Source organism: Bufo bufo, chromosome 8, assembly GCF_905171765.1.
Source record: "Bufo bufo chromosome 8, aBufBuf1.1, whole genome shotgun sequence".
NCBI lineage: Eukaryota > Metazoa > Chordata > Amphibia > Anura > Bufonidae > Bufo > Bufo bufo.
The window spans coordinates 191935717-191951669 of record NC_053396.1 but is presented as its reverse complement, the minus strand read 5'-3'; the positions used below and the strand labels follow the sequence as shown (position 1 = coordinate 191951669).

Sequence of the window (15953 nt, the reverse complement as noted above, 5' to 3'; positions counted from 1 at the left end):
GGCATGCTCAACCTGCAGCCCTCCAGCTGTTGTAAAACTACAACTCCCACAATGCCCTGCTGTAGGTTGATAGCTGTAGGCTGTCCGAGAACGCTGGGAGTTGTAGTTTTGCAACAGCTGGAGGGCCGCAGGTTGAGCATGCCTGGTTCCACCATAGCCTCAATAGAACTACAATCTAAGCTCCACTTGCTGTTATCCAATGGAGCCCTGCCACCTGCTGGCCTCCATAGGAACTACAGCTCTGCTATGCTGGCTGTCTACAGAGAGACCCAGTGCATCAGAGCGAAGGAAGGGCTCCCCCCAATCGCCACATGGGGGGGGACCCGTTTCTGACCCAGAAGTGCGCGCTTCCGTTTCCCCCCGGCATCTAAAGGGTTAAATGTCTGTGATTGGCCTTATTGCCGATTGTAGACCTTGGCCCTGGGCCTTCGCTGTTCGAAACAGCAGAGACTTCGGTTGCTATGGTGCCCGCAGCGTTCACCATATAGTTAAAAAGCCCTCCTTCCGCCATACATGTAGGGCGCTACAACGCAAGGGGTTAAGGACTGCCATATTCCAATGGGACATATAAAAATGTAATTCCGTCCCAAAGTATACAATCATCTATGACGTCACCCATCAGGACGGGTCACATGACAATCAGTAGCTCGGCCATGAGCCGCTCTAGCAGATATTGCATTTCCCTGACGTAGATGGGCGGGGCTACGTGACCCACACGAGCACGTGACAAGGTAAAAGGTCAGGCAGTGCCGCGCCCCCTAGCGGACATCCCTCGTGTCTACAGGAATCGTCCGCTCTTCATCGTAGATGAGACTGTGACGCAGGGAGACCCCGAGCTTCTGGTACGTGACGTGGTGTCAGTGTTGCCTGTTACCATGGTAACCGCGAGGAGCCTCTATCCACGCGAAATAGGACGCGGTATTTCCGTTGTTTCGGCTGCGCCTCCAGTTCACGTCGGTGGAGACCAGGGAGCAGATGTGGCCGCTTGTGTGTAGGAGTCCCCTCAAAGAGAGCCTGACAGCCATAGGAGCTGCCTTAGGGGAGCCATGCAGGTGTGAACCCGTCCTCAGAGCAGCACGGGGATCAATGACCCCCACTGTGTACAAGGCCTCGTTCACACTTCAGTCAGTCGCGGTTGGGCCATCTTCACACCTACCCATTGATTTTAAAGGGTTTCTATCACTTGGTATGACATTTTGTACTTGGTATGACACTAGCGATCCGCTAGTGTCTGCTCTGGCCAACCATCCTAATATAACAGCTTTTTGGGCAGCCGTTTTGCTAAAAAAATAACTTTTATAAATATGCTAATGAGCCTCTAGGTGCTATGGGGGCGTCATTAGCACCTAGAGGCTCCGTCTACCTTCATACACAGCCACCGCCCAGCGCGTCCCTCCAGCCCGCCCATCTCCTGATGAAGGCGATCCTCCGTGTGACGCAACGGACGAATTCTCGCGCATGCGCCGTGCGCGGCTGTATTCGGCGCATGCGCAGAGAATGTCTGACCGCTTCCCTGCTCAGACATCTCCACTGCGCCTGTTCCTTGGAGCACTATGACGTCATCGGCGCAGGCGCAGTGGAGATGTCTGAGCAGTGTCCGTGGAATATGAGTGACACACGGATGGCAAAAAACGTACCCTTAGGCCTCCTGCACACGAACATATTCGTTCCGTGCATTGGGGACTGCAATTTGCGGTCAACCTCCGTGCGGCGGCCAGGATGGATCCAGACCCATTCAGCTTGAATGGGTCGGCATCCGTTCGTTCCGCAAAAAGATGGAGCAAGTTATATATTTTTGCGGAACGGGACCCCACGGAAGCAATCCGTACTGCTTCCCTAGTGTTCCGTTCCGTGCTTCCGTTCCGCACCTCGGGATTTGCGGACCCATTCAAGTCAATGGGTCCGCATCCGTCAATGGGTCCGCACGGTGCCCGTGTATTGCATCTGCATTACGGCAGCGGGACACCTACGGTCGTGTGCAGGAGGCCTTAGACTGTGTGCACACCGTGCATATTTTGGGCAGTTTACCTTGCAGATAATCCAGTGCCAGCGGCGCGAATGAGATTTCGCAAATGTCATGTGCACTTTGTATATTTTGTGTGCAGCGCGTCCGTCCTTTGTGCGGCTGAGGCACTTTCCCCATAGACTTCAGCGGTGTTGGTAATAAATCTGCACCAAAAAATACACACAAACGTTACACAAAAACCGCAGTAAATACTGCCGATTCATGTGCGGTTTTATCACATTTTTCGTGTAGTTTTCATGCAGATTTTACGCAGATAAATGTGTACCATGTGTGAGTACCTTTAGGGGGGGTTCGCATCTTCAGATTTTCTGAGACGGTTTTTGAAGCCAAAACCAGGAGATTTGAGTCAGTATCGGTAACTCCTCGAGCAAAACTGAAACCACAATACAGATGTGAAACCACAATATGCCAGCCACACGTGCTCCCATAATAAGATGCCCCCCTGACAAGATGCTGGCCACACGTGCTCCCATAATAAAGTGATCCCATCACAAGATCCCGGCCACGTGTGCCTCCCCATCACAAGATCCCGGCCACGTGTGCCTCCCCATCACAAGATCCCAGCCACATGTGCCCCCCCCCCCCCCATCACAAGATCCCGGCCACGTGTGCCCCCCCCCCATCACAATATCCCGGCCACGTGTGTCCCCCCCATGACAAGATCCCGGCCACGTGTGCCCCCCCCATCACAATATCCCGGCCACGTGTGTCCCCCCATCACAAGATCCCGGCCACGTGTGTCCCCCCCATCACAAGATCCCGGCCACGTGTGCCCCCCCATCACAAGTTCAAACACTATGCTTTCCCTTAAAGTGCAAGGATGTGGTGTGTTATACAACAATTCATTACTACTAGTGTCCATTAGGACTATATTACACCTATTAATCCTGCACCTACCTAATTAACTAAGACTTAACTTTTATTAATATTACTGATAATACTTATGTGAATAACTAAATCATTAAAACTTCCAGCAATCACTGGCCCTTTATGTATCAGTTGAATTACCCTGTCAGGATGTCACCTGACCAGGTTGCCTGCTACTAAGTCGATACACACTAGTGCCTAACTGGCTGCGCGCTGCCAGTGTAATGTGTTGGCACTGTGTGATTTCTTGACACTATAATGCTAGGCTGCAGTGATATGCTGTTATAAAATCACACAGTGCCTACACATTACACTGGCAGCGCGCAGCCAGTTAGGCACTAGTGTGTATCGACTTAGTAGCAGGCAACCTGGTCAGGTGACATCCTGACAGGGTAATTCAACTGATACATAAAGGGCCAGTGATTGCTGGAAGTTTTAATGATTTAGTTATTCACATAAGTATTATCAGTAATATTAATAAAAGTTAAGTCTTAGTTAATTAGGTAGGTGCAGGATTAATAGGTGTAATATAGTCCTAATGGACCCCCATCACAAGATCCCGGCCACGTGTGCCCCCCTCCCCCATCTCAAGATCCCGGCCACGTGTGCCCCCCATCTCAAGATCCCGGCCACGTGTGCCCCCCCCAATCTCAAGATCCTGGCCACGTGTGCCCCCCCCAATCTCAAGATCCTGGCCACGTGTGCCCCCTTCACAAGATCCTGGCCACGTGTGCCCCCTTCACAAGATCTCGGCCACGTGTGCCCCCTTCACAAGATCTCGGCCACGTGTGCCCCCCATCACAAGATCCCGGCCACGTGCGCCCCCCCCCCCCCCCCTATCACAAGATCCCGGCCATATGTGCCCCCCATCACAAGATGCCGGCCACGGGAAGCCATGACAAGTTGCCAACCACATTTCTGTATTAAAAATAATTTTTTTAACTGGTCTTATATAATATTCTAATTTGCTTAGATTCTGACTTTTGGATTTTCATTAGCTGTAAGCCACAATCATTAACATACTTGAAACACTTGAAATCAATCAGTCTGCGTGTAATGAATCTATAGAATATGAGTTTAAACAACCGTTCGGTAATATTCTATAAAAAAAAATCTTTATTTCTATAGCGCCAATATATTCCGCCGCGCTTTACAATTCAGGGGTTAAAGTACAAACAGTCATAAATAACATAGCAAGTCAATCATTAGAACAAGAGGAAGGAGGGCCCTGCTCACAAGAGCTTACAATCTTTTCCTATTCATTGAGAGGCACCTATATTTACTATAAACATGTCCGGTCCATGAAATGATCTGGAGGTTTAGCTTCTCCTTTTTGTGTCACTGTACACGTGATTCACCCCCACCCCCATGTCACCTGCTGTCACCACCACCTTTCCCTGTCTAGCTGACTGCCCTATAAGTAAACAAGTCTGACAAGTCCAGACGCTCAATAAGGTCCTACCACCATCCGAGAGCCTGCAGTCCACCCAGAAAGTGATCAGCTGACCTTCTGGAGATACTGGGAGGCCAGAACTTCAAGTTCCCAGGTAAGGTAGACATATGGAGCATGCTGATCCTTTAGGTCAGGGATGCTCAACCTGCGGCCCTCCAGCTGTTGTAAAACCACAATTCCCACCATGCCCTGCTGTAGGCTGATAGCTGTAGGCTGTCCGGGAATGATGGGAGTTGTAGTTTTGCAACAGCTGGAGGGCCGCAGGTTGAGCATGCCTGCTTTAGGTGGACTTTCCAAGTATAACTAGAGGATTGCATTCCTTCAGTCTTTGGAGCCAAAATAATGAAATTTCTAGAATTAAGCAGGGAACATTTTGTACTTCTGGATCTTGAGATATCTCAAGCAGAAGGTCAGCCACCATCCAGTCACCACGTCAGATGCAAGAGACCTAAAAAGCAACATTCAGAATTCAGGACTTTAGAACCGGAAGGTCCCAGCCGATACAAGAGAGATAAGGATGCTGATGGGTAACTTATCGGGTTATCTTGGCCAGCTTCTTGTCACAAGGCATTTGTGGCTGACATCTTGTCATGGGATACCTGTGGGTGGCATCTTGTTATGGGAACACTTGTGACAAGCATCTTGTCATAGTGCACCTGTGGTCGGCACCTTCTTATGCGCCACCTATAGATGACATCTTGTCATGGGGTCGGCATCTTGTCATTGGCCACCTGTGGTTTGCATCTTGTCAGGGGGGCACTTGTGGCAAGCATTGTGTCATGGGGGACATGTGGCTGGCATCTTGTCATGGGTCTCCTGTGGCCAGCTTTTTGATGTAGAACACCTGTGGGCGCATTGTGTCATGTGCCACTTGTGGATGACATCTTGTCAGGGGTGCATCTATGGTCGGCATCTTGTCATGGGTCTCCTGTGGCTGGCATCTTGTCAGGGGGGCACATGTGGCCGGCATCTTGTCAGGGGATCATCTTATTACTGGAGTACTTGTGGCTGGCATATTGTGGTTTCACATCTGTATTGTGTTTTCAGTTTTGTTCAGGAGTTGTCCCGACGTCTTGGAAAAAATCTCATAGAGAAGAGCACTGGAGTAAGTAAGAGTTGTCCTCCAGCATCAATGGTGATGTAGATATATATTCCATGGCAGCTTACGGCAACATAAAGTGTGACGATTATTACGTAACCTTTTCCTTGTGCTCCATACACATATACTAGAGTATACACATCCAAACTTTTTTATAAAAAACAAACAAAACGAGGATGACAGGAAAATTTATAAGATTAGGCAGAGAGAGGCCAAACAAGTTTATAAGAGCTTCTAAAGCACAGGCAGAAGAGAAATTAGCTCAGTCAGGGAAAAAAGGCGATAAGACATTCTTCAGATACATAAATGAAAAAAGGAAACTAAAACAAGGAATTAACAAATGAAAAACAAAAAAAGGAAGGTATGTGGAAGAAGATAAAGAACTAGTTGACTGCCTCAATGAATACTTCTGCTCAGTTTTTACAAAGGAAAATGAAGGAAAAGGACCTCAGTTGGGGAGGAAGACTAATGAATCTTTTGATGCATGTGTCTTTACAGAGGAAGAGGTTCTAAGTCAGCTGTCTAAAATTAATACAAATAAGTCACAGGGGCCTGATGGGATACACCCAAAGCTATTAAAAGAGCTCAGCGGTGAACTAGCAAAACCATTAACAGATTTATTTAACCAATCATTGGTAACAGGAGTCGTCCCAGAAGATTGGAAATCAGCAAATGTTGTGCCCATTCACAAGAAAGGTAGTAGGGAGGAATCGGGAAACTATAGGCCAGTAAGCCTGACATAGTGGGGAAATTAATGGAAACCATACTTAAGGAGAGGATTGTGGAACATCTAAAATCCCATGGATTGAAAGATGAAAAACAGCATGGGTTTATTTCAGGGAGATCATGTCAAACTAATCTTATTGATTTTTTTTGATTGGGTGACTAAAATAATAGATGGAGGAGGTGCAGTAGACATCGCTTATCTGGACTTTAGTAAGGCTTTTGATACTGTCCCACATAGAAGGCTTATCAATATAGTGCAGTCTTTGGGCTTGGACTCCCATATTGTTGAATGGATTAGGCAGTGGCTGAAAGACAGGCAACAGAGGGTTGTAGTCAATGGAGTATATTCAGACCATGGTCTTGTTACCAGTGGGGTACCTCAGGGATCTGTTCTGGGACCCATATTGTTTAATATCTTTATCAGCGAAATTGCAGAAGGCCTCGATGGTAAGGTGTGTCTTTTTGCTGATGACACAAAGGTTTGTAACAGGGTTGATGTTCCTGGAGGGATACACCAAATGGAAAAGGATTTAGGAAAACTAGAGGAATGGTCAAAAATCTGGCAACTAAAATGTAATGTTGATAAGTGCAAGATAATGCACCTGGGGTGTGAAAACCCAAGAGCAGAATATAAAATCAGTGATACAGTCCTAACCTCAGTATCTGAGGAAAGGGATTTAGGGGTCATTATTTCAGAAGACTTAAAGGGAATCTGTCACTAGCATATTAGCAAAAAATATTTTTTAATGAATCCATGTGTAATAAAGTCTCAGGCGTCAATTGCTATAGGCCAGGGAGGCGATTTAGCTGAACTTGGAGGAGTTATTAGTTTTCAAATTTAGGCGGGCACGGCACTTCAGAGGGGCGTTCCTGGGCACCGTGGAGAAAGAATAACGCCCCTCTGGGCTCCTTACAGCTTCATTTGCATATCATAAGCGTTTTTTTGAAGAAATGATAAGACTCACATTAAAAAGAACAAGACATATGGAAATAAGGTACTTTATTACACATGGATTCATAAAAAAAAAATTTTTCTAATATGCTAGTGACAGATTAGCCTTTAAAGTGGGGAGCGGGGGAGCAGTATACTTACCGTCCGTGCGGCTCCCGGGGCGCTTCAGAGTGACGTCAGGGCGCCCCACGCGCATGGATGACTTGATCGCATGGATCACGTCATCCATGCGCATGGGGCGCTCTGACGTCATTCTGGAGCGCCCGGGGAGCCGCACGGGCTGTAAGTATACTGCTCCCCCGCTCCCCACTACTACTACGGCAACCAGGACTTTAATAGCGTCCTGGCTGCCATAGTAACAATGAACGCATTTTGAAGACGGATCCGTCTTCAAATGCTTTCAGTTCACTTGCGGTGTTACGGATCCGGCGGGCACTTCCGGCAAATGGAGTGTACGACGGATCCGGACAACGCAAGTGTGAAAGAGGCCTTACATGTATAGCTTGGAAGAAAGACGAGACAGAGGGGATATGATAGAAACTGCTAAATACATAAAGGGAATCAACAAGGTAAAAGAGGAGAGAATATTTAAAAGAAGAAAAACTGCTACAAGAGGACATCGTTTTAAATTAGAGGGGCAAAGGTTTAAAAGTAATATCAGGAAGTATTACTTTACTGGGAGAGTAGTGGATGCATGGAATAGCCTTCCTGCAGAAGTGGTAGCTGCAAATACAGTGAAGGAGTTTAAGCATGCATGGGATAGGCATAAGGCCATCCTTCATATAAGATAGGGCCGGGGGCTATCCATAGTATTCAGTATATTGGGCAGACTAGATGGGCCAAATGGTTCTTATCTGCCGCCACATTCTATGTTTCTAAACTGGCCCATCGGACCCGATACAGGATTTTTTTTGATGCTGTGTATGAATCTAGAATATGGAATTTTTTTTAGCCATAAGATCAATAATGTTATAATTTCTCCATTGCATACAGTGCATTCAGAAAGTCTTCAGACCCTTTCTCATTTTGTTAAGTTGTGGCCTTGTGCTAAAATAAATAAAGATTCAAGTTTCCCCCATGAATCTCTACTCAGTACCCCATAACGAGAAGGAGAAAACAGCATTTTAGAAATGTTACTTTGCATTGTATTTAGACCCTTTGCTATGACACTTGACATTTTTGCTCTGGGGGCCTCTGATTTCTCTTGATCATCTGCAAGATGTTTCTGCACCTTGACTGGAGTCACCTGTGGTAAATTCAGTTGATTGGACATGATTGGGAAAGCCACAGCCTTGTCTATATAAGGTTTCCCAAGTGACAATGCATATCAGAGCAAAAAACCAAGCCATGAGGTAGAAATAGCCTATAGAGCTCAGAGACAGGATTGAGTGGAGGCACAGATCTGGAGAGGAGTACCAAAAGATTTCTCCTGCACTGAAAGCTACCAAGAGTTCAGTGGCCTCCATGATTCTTAAACGGAAGAAGGTTGGAAAAAACAGATCCCTTCCTAGAGCTAGTCGCCCATCCAAACTAAGTAGTTGGGGGAGTAGGGCCTTGGTAAGAGAGGTGACCATGAACCCAATGGTCACTCTGGCTGAGCTACAGAGATCCTGTATGCAGATAGTAAAAACTTCCAGAAGGTCAACCATCACTGCAGCTTCCACCAATCTGGGCTTTATGGCATAGTGGCCCAAAAAAAAGTCTCTCCTCAGTAAAAGATGCACGAAAGCAACTCTCAGACTGAGAAACAAGATTCTCTGGTCTGATGAAACCAAGATTGAACGTTTTGGTCTGAATTCTAAGCGTTATGTTTAGAGGAAACCAGACACTACTCATCACCTGCCCAATACCATCCCTACAGTGAAGCATAGTGGTGGCAACATCATGTTGTGGGGTATTTTTCAATGGCTGGGACAGGGAGACTGGTTAGGGTTGAGGGAGTGATAACTCTGTGAATGTCCTTGAGTGATCCAGATAGAGCCTTGACTTGAACCCAATCGATAATCTCTGGAGAGACCAGAAAAATGGCTGCCCACTGATGGTCTTCATCCAACTTGACAGAGCTTGAGAGGATCTGCAGAGAAAAATGGTAGAAAATCCCTAAATCCAACATGCAAAACTTGTGGCTTGAAGGCTGTAATCACTGCCAAAGGGGCTTCAACTAAGTCCTGACTAAAGGGTGTGAATACTTATGTCAATGCAAGATGTAAGTTCTTCCTTTTCAATAAATTAGCAAAGATTTCTAACCTTCCGTTCTCACTTTGTCATTATGGGAACTGAGTGCAGAATGATGGAGAGAAACGTGACTTTTGTTTTTTAAATTTCAGCTCAAGAAGCAAAATGTGAAAGGGTCTGAAGACTTTCCGCATGCACTGCATGTTTGCATTCAGAATAGTTATAGGCCTATAAAATATAGAAAATCAACACTGAACCATATTGTGCACCATATTGCAGTCACTGCTATCCGACAGTAGGGGAACTCGACCACAACACACAAGTGTGAATGAGGACTATTTGTAGGGCTAACTATGTTTTAGGCACAGGGCTGTTTGGTATATTGCAGTGTTTTATGACTTTTCAATAGGATTTATGGCCCAGTGGAGAATCGGCAGCTATGACCCCAACAATCCCAATAGACGGCGAAGCTCCACACTCGGCAGCACTTTCCAAAACTTTGTCTGTGTGATTGTGCATTCGCGTCTTGGCCAACAGTTGTCATTGCCTGCCTGGGAACCTCGCATACACTATGGGGTAGGCATGGTCATTGTCACCGAACATGCACACATTATTGGCCTGGCTTACATTCATTTTCTGTCTCTCTTGTAGGCCGTGAAATGGGGCAGGCGAGTTCCCAGGATCGACCATCCACCCTGCCTCGGGAAATACTTACGTCCCTGCAGTCTTTACCATTCCTGCGTCGTGTAGAATTTTTTATGGACCTGGAGCCTTTTCCAGATGAGATCCTCATCTTGATCTTCAGCTTTGTGCCAGAACAAGACCTGCTCTTACACTGTAGGCTTGTGAGCCAGCGATGGAAACGTCTGGTGGACTCTCCCTCCCTGTGGAGGATCAAGTGTGAACTAGACTATAGGAGAGTGACTCTTTTAGTTGCAGAAATGTCTCATGACCTCCCCTGGCAGAAAATTTATCTAAAGAAGCCATTTTCACGGAACCTGCTGCGAAATCCATGTGGCACAGGTGAGGGCGTAATGCTGAACTATAATGAATTACTAAAAGGGCGCTATTACGAGAATCAGTCCTTGATCGGGTCGTTCCAGTATTACTATCTCTTCATTAGAATGGACTGGGAGAGGTGGGTACAGTTTCTGAAGCATTCTATGCATTTCGGAAGTTGCATTGACCCCCTCTATAAGGTCAAAAGAACAAATGCATTGTAATTGACTAGATAAAAGGCTAAATGTGACTCTGAAACGCGTGCATTCATCTCACTTGCTCCATTCTGATGATCTTAAAGGCTATGTCCACCTTTAAGGGCATTCTTTTTTTTATTATTATTATTGCATTGTACTCATTTTGAGCTAAAAATATTTTTTTCAGTTGGTCTTTATTAATCATTTTGAACCCCTGTCTCTGTGCAGCCTTGAGTTTCTTTAGTAACAGGCTCTGAATTTTGACTCTGTTCCATCAGGCAGCTCAGCTGACGGCTCCTTATCTCTGACTTCCTAAACACTCATTATAGCTCAGTTCTTATCTTACTGATAAGAATGTGGCTTAAATAAGTGTTTATGACCTTTTAGTAACTTAGAGATAAGGCACAAAGTGAAAGTACCATTCACACCGTGGCATAACAGCTCAATATTTTTACTAAAGACCAATCCCCCAAAATTTTTTCGCACAAAATGAGTAGAATGCAATCATAAAAAAAATTGCCCCCAAAGCTGAGAATAGCCTTTAAGGATTGTTTCAGACATGTTACAGTAATAATGGTGAGATGCTTCAGGCATATATTCCAAAATACACAATTTACTTGACTAAAAAGACAAGCAATAAATAACAGAAAATAAAAAAAAATGTAATCTAGAAACATATATTATCTGCAGAACACAATCGGTTCCAGTCCACAAGTAAGGGTGCATTTACATGGCCCGAAAATCGGGCAGATTATTGGGAACGACTGTTCCTGTGAACGGTCGCTCCCGACAATCTGGCCATGTAAATGTGCCGCCAATCACCGGAGCAACAAGAAAAACGCTCGTTCATTGGGTGATCCTGTCGTTCATGCAGGCACCAGTAATCATGGCTTCGGGGCCAATATTTCTGTATGGGGACAAGGGATCGCGATAGCGATCCCTCCTCCTCATACTATGGAGGTCGTCTCTGCATGTAAATGCAGTGGTCTCCTTCATTGAACGAACAGCCAACTATCTGGAAGGAACGCTTCGCCCCGACTAATTGGCCGCTCAGTCAACCTGTGTAAATCCAGCTTAAAGGGGTTATCCAAGGCTGGAAATGGCCCCCCCCCATATGCTCGGGCCCCTAACATTGATTCTACTTACCTGGCTCCCTGCACCGCTCCTGGTCCCCACATTGCCGCAGCATCTTCTCCCCATGCGCAGATGAAAACATCCGGTGTCGGAGCGGAGCAATGGCAGGCGGTGACGGGGACAAGCCTCCCTAGCGTCATAAGTGACACCCCCAACCCCCACAGCGCCCGATATTTTCATCCACGCACGGGGAGAAGCAGAGGCGGCAGTGCATGGAACAGGAGCAGCGCGGAGAGCCAGGTAAGTGGATTCAGCACGAGGCCCAGGCGTATGGGGGGGGCAGCATTTCCAGCCTCGAATAACCCCTTTAATGAACAACTATTGATAGTATGGATCCATATTCGTATAGAACAAGAATGACAGAGAGCGAGTTCTCAGGATGGAAAATATAGGCCCAAAGTTGTTTCGGACATGCGTGTGCACCCCTCCATGTGATGGCTGCTTTTCCCCTATTGACTCCAGCTCAATTAACCCAAGATCCCTGATCATAGTGTTCTATGAGGAGGTAAGTTCAAGTCCGTCCACCAATCTACTGTTTCAGTAGACCCACAGTCGGGCAGGAACTCGCAGCATCGGGGAGTTCAGGTCTCCTTGGACATGGTGGGTCATGCACTCTTCACATGAACCAGGTTTCATGGACCACAGACGCACATTTGAAGATGACGGCGGTGTTAGATCATTGGGACACAGCAGTACCTCGAATACATTGGTTCTATACATATCCGTAACCTGTCCTTGCACCCTTTGACACCTCTGGGTTGCCAGTCCTGCTTAAAGCCGATTATTTGGGTCTTGTCTGACAGGCTGGTTACTAGGGCTACACTGCTTAACAACCACAGCCTTTAGAATGGTGTACGTCCCTAGTAACCAGTCTGATTTTTTATTAAAGGGGTTGTCCAAATTAGACAACTTTTCCCCTGTCCACAGGATATGGGATAAGTGTCTGATCCCACGGGTCTGACCTCTGTGTCCGATCATGAGAACAGGGGCCCGTGCCCCTCCGGTTGAATGGAGAGGCGGTCATGCATGTGAGCGGCCTCTCCATAAAGCGCTATGGGGCTGCCAGAATTAGCCGAGCGCTTGTACAGCAGACACACATTCATGCCTTTTGCTCCATTCAGAAGGGAAGTACACCCCCCACTCCCCGTTTCTCGTTCTCTATCCACAATTCTCTTTAATTGGACAAACCCTTTTAAAGGGTTTATGGTATTGCCTATCCACTGGAGAAGGGGGTCCCACCGCTGGGCACCCCACCAAATAAGAAAACCCGATTTCACCTGTGAGTGTAGTGCAGAGGGGTGACTACTGTTCCGTTTGCTGCTGAGTACAGTGCTCGACTATCTGTCTGTCCACAACAGTGAATGGAGTGGTGGTCGTGCATGCTCAGTACACGCTCTGTTCACAGGTGAAGCATGTTGTATCAGTCTGATTTTTCTTATTTCCTTCAGAACAGCTTAATCACTGGAGCGTAAAACACGGAGGGGATGGTTGGAGGGTGGAGAAAAGTAACTCTGTTTTAGAAGGTGCCGACAGCCAGATCTGCTTCGTCAGCTCATACGGGTGAGTAACCAGCCGGCCTTCTGCTCTCAGTTCTGTAACTTACCTCGCTAACCCTGTACCTCCCCCTACAGTTGGTGTAAGAAGAGCCAGATCATAGACCTTGTACAGGAAGGACTATGGGAGCATCTCCTGGACGTCCACCAGCCTCCCATCTGCATATCTGACTGGTCAGTTATTACACCTGCTTTCCGTATTATCATAGGGATTCCCCGCAATCCGTTTTTGTTAGAAGGATCCCTGACCAATAAGCCGATGACGGGCCGTCCTGCTGTTTGTACCCTGAGCAGTCGGATTGCCAAGGATTACAAAAACATGGTTACTTTCTTCCAGATTCAGTGCCACACTTGTCTACAGGTTGTGCCTGGCATTGCAGCTCAGCTCCATTGAAGTGCATGGAGAAAAGCCGCAATCCAACCGGTAGCCAGGTTTGGTGCTGCTTTTGGAAGAACCCAGCCATGATTTTTTATTTTTTTTTAAATCCTGTACAACTCATTTTTAAGTCAAATCTTACACCTGAAATTCTCTGATCTCTGCTGGACATGGAGTTGTAGAACTAAACCTAGGCGTATGTTGTATACACAGAATAATAAGGCATCTTTCAGATTCTGTATTCCGACCTTGAGACCCAACTGCAGGTCTAAGGACCTGAGCCAACGGCATCACAGGATGGATCAGGCTGGTACTTGTGGTAGTAATACGGGACCTAAAATGTGGATGAGGCCTAAAGCTGTATACATTCAACCTTGGAGAACATTGAAAAAATTAATAAATGTAACTCACGAGGCCGGGAATCGTTTTTTGCAGGTACGCCGGACGAGAAGACTGCAGCTGTGTCTATAGTATAAAAGTTCAGCTCTTGGCTGCCGATCAGCAAACCGTACTCCAGGAGTTCACTATGGACCCCGATCCCATCCCCCAGTGGAACGACGCATGTTATCACCAGGTACGATACAGTCTCCTCACATATAGCAAAACTTGTTGTAAGTTTCTCCTGCGTCAGAATACCCAATGTAAGAAACACCCAAACAAATTAAGTGCAGGCTCTGAAGCAGGAGGGAGTGTCGAGAGAATTCCAGCTCTGAAGTCAGCAGAATTGTGAATGCAGCTGTGATTTTTAACTCTTTCCATGGGTAAACATGGCGCCCGCTCGCGCTTGCAGCAGGCGCCATGGCCAGGGGGTCTCCACTGTTTCAAATAGCAGAGATCCGCGGCTAATGACCGCGACCGGCAATAATGCCAATCGCGGTCATTAAAGCCTTTTAGATGCCGTGATCAAGGCATCTAAAAGCTCAAAAACCCGGAAGCGTTACCGGCATCCTCTGCGGCCAAAGAACATGAGCTACAATACCATAAAATAATTAAAAAAAACGTAAAAAATTATATTAAAAAAATAAACATAAAAATTTAAATCGCCCCCCCTTTTCGTCGAATAAAAAAAAAAATACATAAATACCGAAAAATATAAACATCATGGGCATCACCTCGTCCGAAAATGCCCGTGCTATATAAATATTTTTCCAATACAGCGAATGGCGTAACGGAAAAAAGGGTCAAAATGTCAGATTCGCCGTTTTTTTTAATCGTTTCTCCTACAGAAAAAAATGTGATAAAGTCACACACACTCCAAAATGCTATTAATAAAAACTACAGATCGTCCGGCAAAAAATGAGCCCCCACACCGCTCAGTAGACATGACTATAAAAAAGTTATGAGGGTCAGAATATGGTGATGTAAAAAAATCATTTCTTTATCAAAGTTTTAATAAATTTTTACACTATTTAGACACAAACAACCTACACATATGTGGTATCGTTGTAATCGTACTGACCCAGAGAATCAAGGTCACAGGTCAGTACTTCTGCAAAGGTAACGCCGTAGGAACAAAACCTGTAAAACCGTGGAGGAATTATGTTTTTTTTTTTTTTTTCAATTCCACCCCATTTGGAATTTTTCTCTTGCTTCCCACTACCTTGTATGCCATATTAAATGGTGGCATTTAGAAAGTACAACTTTTCCCACACAAAAAAAATAAATAAACCCTCATATGGATATATGAACAGAAAAATAAAAAAAAGTTATGGCTCATGGAAGATAGGGAGTAAAAAATTAAAACTGAAAAAAATCTCCGGTATCCTAAGGGTTAATACAGGCCGTCATTTCTGAGGAGCAAAGGAGTCTGCTCTGCTTATGAGTGCACCAGACTCCTAAAATGCGTCCACTTTATTCTTTCTGGGCTCGTAGTAGTTAGTTTTTGTGTTATTTTGGTTTCTAGCAGGTGGCACCATCAGAACAACCCCTTTGTCCTCCCGCGGACCAGTCATTGGGTCCTCCTCCGTGTATAACTTATTTTTCAATATGCCCAGTGATTTTTTTTTATTGTGCCGCTTCCTCAGGTCTCTCATGAATTCCGCCACTACGGACCCGGTGTCCGATATGTGAACTTTACCCACAAAGGAAAAGACATGCAGTTCTGGAAAGGATGGTACGGCGCTCGGATCTCCAACTCCTCCGTCACTGTGAAGTGTGACAACCTGGAGCCCTGTAGATGAGCCCCCCCCCCGAATACACTACTTGGAGTTGGCCGATGATCAGTAAGGACTGCGGCTCGTTCGGCTATGTCTGCACTGTAACCCCAAGGATGTTTCTATATTATAATTCTACCATCTTTCTTGCTTGTTGTTTATGGTCCTAAAGCAATAGCCACTTATAAACCACAAAGCTTCTGCCAATAAAAAAAATAAAAGTTATGGCTGCTGTAAGGCAGA

General features: G+C 46.0%; 1 protein-coding gene across 3 annotated transcripts; it reads left to right on the top strand.

The window, feature by feature from the left end:
• The first annotated feature begins 660 nt into the window (after positions 1–660).
• Positions 661–15953, top strand: LOC120978274 (F-box only protein 27-like). Of its 3 annotated transcripts, XM_040406509.1 has the most exons (7): positions 661–842; positions 9708–9874; positions 9950–10321; positions 13077–13188; positions 13260–13355; positions 13993–14131; positions 15582–15953. In XM_040406509.1, the coding sequence occupies exons 3-7, from the start codon at positions 9958–9960 to the stop codon at positions 15735–15737; spliced, it is 867 nt and encodes a 288-aa protein (XP_040262443.1). In that variant the 5' UTR covers positions 661–842; positions 9708–9874; positions 9950–9957; the 3' UTR covers positions 15738–15953. The 3 variants fall into 3 exon arrangements, with proteins under 3 accessions (XP_040262443.1, XP_040262442.1, XP_040262444.1); XM_040406508.1 differs by lacking the exon at positions 9708–9874 and having other exon boundaries at positions 665–842; XM_040406510.1 differs by lacking the exons at positions 661–842; positions 9708–9874 and adding an exon at positions 3821–4440.